Consider the following 9934-nt stretch of genomic DNA (forward strand, 5'->3'; position numbering starts at 1 on the left):
CGACAGACGCCCTTCCTTTCCGTGGAGCCCCGGGGCGGCCCCGCCACGGCCCTCTGCCCCTGGCCTGCAGACTCACTTTCACCCCGGCCCCGTCTGACAGGCGCGCCCAGCCCTTGGGGAGCCTTCTCTCCGTCCACGTCCTCGCGGGCCCTCCAGCCCGGCTCTTCTCGCGCCTTCCCCTGGGGCTTACACTGAGGAGGGGACCAGCCTGGCCCCCTGCCCTATTGTGTCCATCGTCGGCCTAGCGGACACACAGCCCCTTTAGCTGATCGTGGGGCTCCCCGCTCTTGAAAAGATTAGACCGTGAAAGTCCACCCTTGACCCTTTCCCCCTCTCGCCTCTCACCCCTGAAGCTCCCTGACCTGGCAGTTGTCTAGAAACGTAAACCAACTTTTGTGAGTCCCGTTCCACCTGTCCCCAAACCCATCCATCCCCACCGGTCCAGGCTCCCCATTCTTACCTTACCCACCCCTGCCGAGGCTAAGCTTGGCACGCAGGACCACCCCAGCAGTTTCTGCAGACACCGCACCTGCCGCCCGTGGCAGAGGGGCGTTCCTCTTGTCTTTTGCTCCTCACCTCTGTGCCCGATCTGGTCTAACGTTGTTGTCCTGGCTGCCCCCCCACCCCCAACCCCCAAGACTGACAGAAGCTCCCAGTCTCCTGCTAAGGTCTTCACCTGAGACCCGAGGAAAGGGCCACTAAGCTCAAGCTAGCATTACCTCTTCTGCCCTGGTCACCTCCCAGGGGTGTACACTACGTCTGCTGTGAATGGGTGGTCTGGGTGACCCTGCCTCATGTTGGTACTTGGGGTGATGAGTGGAGCCCCTGCTTTCTTTAGCGGGGGGCGGTCAAAGATGAGTACGAAGGGCCCCCTTCTCAGCCCTTCTGGACTCCAGGTTGGCCTGGGCTGAGCCCATCTCCCCAACCCCATAGGCCTGGGTTCTGAAGAGAACACAATGGTGGCCGTGGACCTGGGCTCCCCCTTGCTCCCCAAGAAGAGCCTGCCTGTCCCTGGGCCCCTGGAGCAGGTTGCCAGTCGGCTGAGCAGCAAGGTGGCTGCAGAGGTCGCCCACGGCAGCAAACAGGAGCTGCCGGACCTCAAGGGTGAGTGGCCCAGGCAGCAGGTGGGGTAGGGGTGCTGGTCACACACTCTGGGGGCTCCAGGCGCTAGCATGGGGCCTTAAGGTGGCCTCACTTTCTCTCGGGCCCCCTGTGGCCGTGCAAGGAGGGCACTGAAAAGCAGTGGGTGTGGTGGTCATGAACATGGCTCCCACTCAGGCGGGGCCACTTGCCAGCCCTGTGTGTTCTCCCCATGCATTCCTGTGTGGTTGTCCTGAAGGCCCCGATCCGTCCGTCCGTTGGTCTTCATTACATAGTGATGGTCACTGTGCTGCGAGAGACTAATCACAGGCATAGGAGGCGAATAAGCGGGCTGGACTGCAGCCTGCAGGGTCATTAAAGTGAGCGGGCAGCAGTGCAGATAGGCAGGGGTGAGGGCTCTGCAGGAGAGGACTTGGACCACAGGGACCAGGGGCCCTGGCCTACCACTGGGCACAGGCCAAGCCACCTGAGAGAACTGTTGGGTCAAAGTTTGCGTGACACCTGTTACCAGGACCCCTACTTACATGGGAGATCTGAGAGGAGTCCCTCCCAACAAGGCACAGGGGCCTCCCTCCTGCAGGACATGCTTGGTTACATCTCTTCCCCTCTCTGAGACTCAGTTTCCTTATTTGCAAACTGGACAGGCCCACTTCCTCTGCAGTAGAGTGGTTGTATGTATTAAGGGAGCTTGACAATAGTAAAAGGCATTTAGGGTCCCTGGATTGCATGGGGCTGGGGTATGGCTGTGGGTGCACTGAGCCCTGGTGGCCTCACAGTCTGCCCTCCGGGCCTACGTCTTGCCCTGCAGCCCAGAGCCTGACCACCTGCGAGGTGTGTGGCGCTTGCTTCGAGACCCGTAAGGGCCTTTCAAGCCACGCACGCTCCCACCTGCGGCAGCTGGGTGTGGCGGAGTCAGAGAGCAGCGGTGCCCCCATTGACCTCCTCTATGAGCTCGTCAAGCAGAAGGGTCTGCCCGACTCCCCCCTCGGGCTGCCCCCAGGCCTGACCAAGAAGTCCAGCTCGCCGAAGGAGGTCATCACCGGGGCCCCTCGGCCTGGCCTGCTCGCTCTGGCCAAGCCACTGGATGCCCCTGCCGTCAACAAGGCCATCAAATCACCACCTGGCTTCTTGTCCAAGGGCCTGTCCCACCCTCCCAGCTCCCCACTCCTCAAGAAGACACCACTGGCCTTGGTGGGCTCCCCAGCCCCGAAGAACCCTGAGGACAAGAGCCCCCATCTGTCCCTGAGCCCCCGGCCGGCCTCCCCCAAGGCACAGTGGCCCCAGTCGGAGGATGAGGGGCCCCTAAACCTCAGTGAGTGTGGGTTCCGGCCCCGGGAGGGCTCGGGGTGGGACAACAGGGACTGCAGTGCTTGCATCCCAGGTCAGCCAGGCCAGTGGGTTAGTCAGGGTGGCTGACTCTCCCTGTAGGCCACCTACAAAGGACTGTGTCCCCCACCTTCCTTGTTGCTCCTGCCCTAGGGTCTGGCCCTAGCTGCTGAGCCTGCCAGGGGCATCCTCACCACCTAGGGGCAGCTCTGCCGTCCCCGGGGCTTAGGTAGGGAAGGGAACGAGAGCTGCACCTCGGGTCCTGCAGGCACACAGCTGTGTCTGAAGGTGGCCTGGTTTCCTGGCCATCCCATGCTGGAAGCAGGTGTTTCCAGCTGTGTTTGGCTGGTGCTGCCCCTGTGGGCTCAGCAAACAGGGCTCAGGTAGAAATGCTGTGAGCACAGTGGACAGGGGCTGGTGAGGGTGTTTCTTAGAATGATGAGTCTCCCACACATAGAGGGGTCAATATTGGAATTGGGGTGTCCCTAGGACCCAGCCTCCTCCCCAGTGGGGTGGCGTGTTGTCCCCTCAAGCTCTGCCTCCCTGTCTGCTGAGATTCCAGGAGCTGGACTTTGGCCAGGTGTGCCTTTGGCTGTGGGATCCAGCCAGGTGGTACCCCTGCCATTGCCCCACATGACTCCCAGCACCGGGACCCCTGGGGGTGCCACTGCCTCTCCATCCCAATCCCTAAGCTCGCCATCCCCCAACCCCCCGTACCCAGAGGTTAGGCTAGGTAAGGACCAGGCCTTCCAAAACCTTGTGGTCCCTGTGTGGCAAAAGTGATGGACCTCCCCATCCCAGACTGCTTGGCCGGCAAGCGTCTCCGCAACCCTCCGTCCTCCAAGCCCAGGGCCGGCCGAGGTGGCGGCCGTGAACCCCCCTGTGTTTTGTCTCCGCAGCTTTAGATAGTGACGGGGGCCGAGAGCTGGACTGCCAGCTGTGCGGTGCCTGGTTTGAGACCCGCAAGGGCCTGTCCAGCCACGCCCGCGCCCACCTGCGCCACCTGGGCGTCAGCGACCCGGACGCCAAGGGATCCCCCATAGACGTGCTCCACGGGCTCATCAGGAGGGACGGCGTCCACCTCCGCCTCCCACCGGGGCGCGGCGCCATGGCCCACCCTGGGCGGCCTCCCACCTCTGCGGCCCTCTCATTGCTCTCTCCCCCACCGCCGGCCAAGAGGGCCAAGCTGAAGGCCATGGGTGCGGCCGGCCCCTGGGGGAAGCAGGACTTCTCGGCCGCCGCCACTGCTGGCATTTTCTGGGCCTCTGATGTGGAGCCGGCTCCTCTCAACCTCTGTAGGTTCTCGCTTCAGCCGCACCCCCTCCCTGCGGGCCCTGGAGCCCCTCCCGGGGGGTCATGGCCCCCTTCTGGCAAGGGCAGAGCAGAGATGGGGGCCCTGGGCAGTGGCCCAGCGCTGCCTAGAGATTTTGTTGGCAGTGGGCTGCTGGGCCCTGGCTCTTGGCCTTTGATCTCTGTGACCTTGACCCTCCCTGAGAATGAAGGCCAAGGGGCGGGTCTTGCCCTTTGGTGTGGAACATGCCCACGGGCGCCCCCGACCTGGAAGGCCTGTTGCGCCTAGAGGCCGCTTTGCGCCTCCTTCCCTCCTGTCCTTGCTGACACACGTCCTCAGAGCTGTGGAGTCTTGGTGCCACCCCAACCCTGCTCCTCAGCCCCTCGCTTGCATCTTCCCTCCACCACCACCACCACCCCACGCGTAGGCAAGCTACCGCCGCCACCCACACCCAACTGACCGGGATGTTCTGCAGGTGGCGGCACTGCCGTCCCCAGCCGCCCCGCCCCTGTGCTGACTTGTCCCTCTCTCCTCCCCTCCTCCCACTGCAGCCTCAGGCCCTGAGCCCACCCGTGACATCCGCTGCGAGTTCTGTGGCGAGTTCTTTGAGAACCGCAAGGGCCTGTCGAGCCACGCGCGCTCCCACCTGCGGCAGATGGGCGTGACCGAATGGTATGTCAACGGCTCGCCCATCGACACGCTGCGGGAGATCCTCAAGAGACAGCAGGCCCACTCCCGACCTGGCGGACCCCCAAACCCGCCAGGACCCAGCCATAAGTCCCTGGCCAAGATGATGGGCGGTCCAGGGAGCTCACTGGAAGCCCGGGGCCATGCCGATCTGCACCTCTCATCCCTGGCCAAGAAGTTGCCGCCGCCACCAGGCAGCCCCCTGGGCCACTCACCAGCTGGCTCTCCACCCCCTACTGCCCGGAAGATGTTTTCAGGCCTGGCCACCGGCTCCCTAACCAAGAAGCTGAAGCCCGAACAGATGCGGGTGGAGATCAAGCGAGAGATGCTGCCGGGGGCCCTTCACGGGGAGCCTCACCCGTCTGAGGGGCCCTGGGTGGCATCTCGGGAAGATCTGACCCCCCTGAACCTGTGTAAGTGACCCTGGGATGGAGCAGAGACAACAGCGGAGGGGTTTCCTCGCTGTCTCCTTGAGTACCTTGAGCAGAGGTAAAGTGGAATGGGAGAGACATGAACCCAAAGGAAGAGGGTGACTGTGCATTCTTGGGACTTCCTCCGGGAGCTGAAATTGTGTGGGGGTGGCCAAAAGATTCTCTGCCACTGGTAGTAGCTGCCAACCAGAATCTGAGACAGAGGGACGGCAGGGATTGATTAGTGATGTCTGCTGTGTGTAGGCTCTAGTGTTTTCTGTGTTTTCAATATTGGTCATTGAGTCCTTAGCTGGCAGAGTACTGCACTCGACCACTAGCCCAAAGGGTAGAGCTTTGAGTTTACCCGGAGGTGCGTCAGAAGAAGGGCTTGGCAATCTGCTTCCAGAAAGGGCACAACTTGGACATCTCTGTCGCGCACAGTTCTCCTCTGTCACACATCACACATGGGTTTACCATGAGGCAGGACGGACTCGGTAGTAACTTTCTTTTCTCCTTTTTTTTTTTCAATGAGTACTTGAATTTGGAGTCAGGCTAGAGTCTAGAGTTCAGTGGCCTTGGACAGCCTTCTTTGTTTAGAGGGAAAGGTCAGCATCGTGCCAACCACATAGGACTTCTTGAGGCTCTAGTGAGGCCAGGCCCACTGGTGCTCCTTTAGGCAGTGGTTGTGATGCCACCTTGGCTCGCTTCTCACTTGGAGTCACTGAGCTGGAGCACCCGAGGGTGGCACCCACCAGCGCCGCTTCTGTGTCGCCTGCCTCAGGCAGCTGTAGCCCCTGGAGAACCTCCCAACTGCACCAGGAAGTAGGAGTCTTGGTCTCCAGTTTCCAGAGGATGAAACTGAGGAAGCGAATACCTGGGCCCAGGGGAGAGTTCCTGGGGCTTAGAGAGGGGACACAGGCTCAGAAAGGAGACAGACCCAGGAGTGGGGCAGGGAGCATCTGGCCACAGGGTGACGGAATGTCACTCACGCTAGGCAGTGTTCCCTCGTTTCCCTTCATGGGGTCCTAGGGAGGCAGTGAGCGCAAGCAGCAGGCCTGGGGGTGGGCAGGCCACTGGGGTACGCAGTCAGGAAGTGAGCCCTTTGGGTCTGGAGCTATTGGGTCAAGCTTAGAGGCTTCCTGCCCGCAGCTGCTGCCTCCCTTCTCCCCACCACCCCCATCCCCACCCTACCCGGACCCTCTGCAGCGTCCCGGGCCGAGCCGACACGTGACATCCGCTGCGAGTTCTGTGGCGAGTTCTTTGAGAACCGCAAGGGCCTGTCGAGCCACGCACGCTCCCACCTGCGGCAGATGGGCGTGACCGAATGGTCAGTCAACGGCTCACCCATCGACACGCTGCGGGAGATCCTCAAGAAGAAGTCCAAGCCATGCCTGATCAAGAAGGAGCCCCCTGCAGGCGACCTGGCCCCAGCCCTGGCTGAGGAGGGGCCCCCTGGTTCCCTGCAAGGCCCCTTGCCACTGGCACCCCTGGTGAGCCGGCCTGGCAAACCAGGCGTGGGGCCTGCTCATATTCCCCGTGAGCTCAGCCTGACACCGATCACAGGGGCCAAGCCTTCAGCCACTGGCTACCTAGGGGCTGTGGCAGCCAAGCGGCTACTGCAGGAGGACCGCCTCCTCCCTGCGGAGGTCAAGGCCAAGACCTACATCCAGACTGAACTGCCCTTCAAGACCAAGACCCTCCATGAGAAGACCTCCCACTCCTGTAAGCGGTGGGTGGGAAGGGCCACGCGGGGCACACACTGGCCCCAGGCAGTGGCCCAGTGGGGAGGCCCCACGAAAGGCGGGATTGGCCCCTGGCCTATGGCCAGGTGTCGGGGTCCTCAGGGCTCCTCTGGGCTGTGGCTCAGTAGCACCCCTTCACCTGCAGCCACCGAGGCCTGCTGCGAGCTGTGTGGTCTCTATTTCGAAAACCGCAAGGCCCTGGCCAGCCATGCACGGGCGCACCTGAGGCAGTTCGGCGTGACTGAGTGGTGCGTCAATGGCTCGCCCATCGAGACGCTGAGCGAGTGGATCAAACACCGGCCCCAGAAGGTGGGCGCCTACCGCAGCTACATTCAGGGTGGCCGCCCCTTCACCAAGAAGTTCCGCAGCGCAGGCCATGGCCGCGACAGTGACAAGAGGCTGGCCCTCGGGCTAGCGCCCGGCGGTTTGGCCATGGTTGGCCGAAGCACTGGGGGTGAGCTGGGCTTGGAAGCCGGCCGGGCGGCTGATGGTGTGGAACGGCCTCTGGCAGCCAGCCCGCCAGGCCTGGTGAAGGCCGAGGAGCACCAGCGACAGAACATCAACAGTGAGTGCCCCCGGGCAGCACCCAGTCTCCCTCCCTCTGTCTGTCATTGAGCAAATGCCCCTCCACTCAAGCTCCCTGCCTTCCAGTCCATTCCAGCTCTTTGCAGCCCCATAGGGAATTGCCCCTCTAGTTTTCTGGGACTTTTAAGTCTTTATGGGAGTAAACAGCCTCGTCTTTCTATCAAGGAGTGGCTGGTAGGTCCAAACTGCCAACCCTGTGGTTCGTAGCACAGTGCAAGCGCACTGCACTCACTGCCAGGGCTCCTACATCCTGATTAGTGTCCTCATTTCATTTCATCTGCCACTACCCAACTGGGAGTCATTCATTACCTGTCCATCCTGTAGGATCCTCCCACCCATCGCCCACTGTCTTACTGACAAACCCCCACCGGTGTGTGTCCCCTGGTTGCTGAAGGCAGGGCCCTGGCCCTGGCTCATCTGCTGCCCTCATTCCCCACTCAGAATTCGAACGCAGACAAGCCCGGCCCCCGGACACAGCTGCAGCCCGGGGTGGTGATGAGGCTGGTGATCTACAACAGAAGTTGGAGGAGACTCGGCAGCCCCCACCCCGGGTCCGCCCAGTGCCCTCTCTGGTGCCCCGGCCCCCCCAGACCTCACTTGTCAAGTTTGTTGGCAACATCTACACCCTCAAGTGCAGGTACATGGGCCCCAGGGAGGAAGGGAGACCACCGGTGGGGGCCAAGCTGCCCAGAGCCTCTGGACAGCACCAAGTCTCAGCCATTGACTGTGGCTGGGCCCAGGCAAAGCTGAGGCTTCCCGGCTGATACCCTAAGGTGTGTGGCTGGTGAGTCCTGGGTTCGAATCCCAGCTGTGACATTTGCCAGCATACAACCTAGGACAGGAATTTACCTGTCCATGCCTCACTTACCCAATCTGCGAAACAGGCCATGGACAGACCTACCTAATCTGTTGTGAGGGTTGAAGGAATGCAATGTCTGTGCTTGAGCTTGGTGTCAGGAGGCCAAGGGGGAGGGTCTGGATGAGTGGACGTCTGAGGTGGTGGGTGCTAGTTCCTTCTCCGGTTCTGCAGCCCCTTGACCTAAAGGGACTGCCCTCTTCCATAGCTCCTTTAGAAGGGGTGCTTGGGAGGCCAAATGTACTTGGGAGAACCCGAGAGACAGAGACAGTGCCCTGAGCAGAGACAGGGCCCTCCAGGAGACCCATGAGGGTTATAGGTGGCTATCCAGTGGGACTATTCGGCTTCCAGGACCCTTCCTCTCAACTCTTGAGCTTGCTCTATCCCCACAGCATAGAGCAGGTATGTCTGGTGCCCTGGGCTCGCCTAGGGTCCTCAAGACGTGGAGGGCTGTGCTTCTGCCTCTCCTGATGGCAGGGGCCCCTCCTCCCTCTGTTCCATCCCACAGGTTCTGTGAGGTGGAATTCCAAGGCCCCCTCTCCATCCAGGAGGAGTGGGTGCGGCACTTGCAGCGGCACATCCTAGAGATGAATTTCTCCAAAGCAGACCCCCCGCCCGAGGAGCCCCAGGCCCCACAGGCACAGACAGCGGCGGCAGAGGCGCCCTAACAGAAGCATTCCAGACTCCCGCTCTTGCCACCTCTGTGTCCTCCTCGTCATTGTCCTCCTCCTCCTCCTCTCTGTCCTCTTCTTCCTCTTCCTTCTTTTCCAAAGGAGCAAGCCAAAACCTCAAACCGGCGCCCCCCAGGGGCCGGGCACACTACAGCTGGGGCTCCGGCAGCCAACTAGCTGCCCGTTCCCCAGCCTGAGGATCTGGGGCTGCAGGGTGTGTCTTCTGGGTGCCCAGCAGCCAGGCAAGGCTGTGGCTGCCAGGGTGGCCGTTTGCAAAGACCCCTGACCTGGTTCCCGCTCACCCTGTGACTCTCTTCTCACATGCAAACACAGACTCATGCTCAAGGCCCGGGATCTGCCCCAGCCCCCCAGTTCCCGCGTCAGGCAGCCCCGTCATGCCATGGTGCTTGCTCAGGGGAAGCCATGCTCCCTCGGCTGGCCACACACACACACACACACACACACACCTGCCCCCAGGGATCAGGAGGCCCCCACTGAGCCCTCAATGCCACGGAAACCCTCATTGGCCTACCCCCTCCCATAAGGCCTTCCCAGCTGGGAAGAGCCCAGAGCTGACAGCTGTGTCCTGCCATCTCCAGGCCCACCCCACCCCCACCCAGAGCCTCGGGCCCCTGGGTGGTGGGGCGTGAGACTCCTCCCCTATGCCCAGTCCCCCCCTTCTTACCTTTTCACTGTTGCTCTCTATGTATAGCTCCCTAGAATTTTCACTTTTTAAAAAAGGTGTTTTGTGTAGAAAATAAGGAACGTTGATCTTTTTATTTTGCAGTCCTGGGCCAGGTAAACACCAGGAAGGCAGATTGACCTTTTAACTTTTTCCAGTGGCCACCTTTTGGTTATCGATGTACCTAGAAGTCTGTAAATTAGATTAAATTTCTCTTCTGGAAACACACTGGGGCAAGCAGCCAGCGTGCGTGTTTGTTACGTGGGCAGGCCGGCTTTGGCCACCAGCCCAGGCTGGATCCGGCCTTAGGCTTCTGTTGGCTGTCAAGCTGACCGGGGCTAGCTGGGGATGAGCCCATTGCCCAGCTGGTGGCCCTCAGCGCCCTGGGTGGTGGTGGTGGGGGTTCTGGCTGGAGTGTGAGCAGAGATGGCCCAGGAAGCCGGGCTGGGAGGGGAGCCAGGGCTGGGAAGCTAGACAGAGGCTGTCGGAGTTTTCCCAGGACAGGCTGTCCAGCAAGGGTGGGGCCCTGCTGGGGAAGGAGGAGCATGCCGGTGGCCAGTGTGGGGGGACGCCAAGCAGGAAG

At 61.6% G+C, this 9934-nt stretch overlaps 1 protein-coding gene across 2 annotated transcripts in view; it reads left to right on the forward strand.

The window, feature by feature from the left end:
* WIZ (WIZ zinc finger) overlaps positions 1-9579 on the forward strand; it is a 26343-nt gene extending 16764 nt beyond the window's left edge. Inside the window, exons 6-13 of one of the 2 annotated variants that reach the window (XM_004715470.3) lie at positions 934-1104; positions 1910-2413; positions 3327-3722; positions 4270-4818; positions 6022-6537; positions 6703-7122; positions 7584-7779; positions 8507-9579. In XM_004715470.3, coding sequence (XP_004715527.2) covers positions 934-1104; positions 1910-2413; positions 3327-3722; positions 4270-4818; positions 6022-6537; positions 6703-7122; positions 7584-7779; positions 8507-8666 — 2912 coding nt within the window. In that variant the 3' untranslated portion in view covers positions 8667-9579. The remainder of the gene's footprint in view (positions 1-933; positions 1105-1909; positions 2414-3326; positions 3723-4269; positions 4819-6021; positions 6538-6702; positions 7123-7583; positions 7780-8506) is intronic. The other variant, XM_045289729.1, reaches the window with a different exon arrangement.
* The last annotated feature ends 355 nt before the right edge of the window (positions 9580-9934 follow it).

Source organism: Echinops telfairi, unplaced genomic scaffold (genome assembly GCF_000313985.2).
Source record: "Echinops telfairi isolate 266 unplaced genomic scaffold, ASM31398v2 ScPeMD7_30;HRSCAF=105, whole genome shotgun sequence".
In the NCBI taxonomy this organism is placed as follows: Eukaryota; Metazoa; Chordata; class Mammalia; order Afrosoricida; family Tenrecidae; genus Echinops; species Echinops telfairi.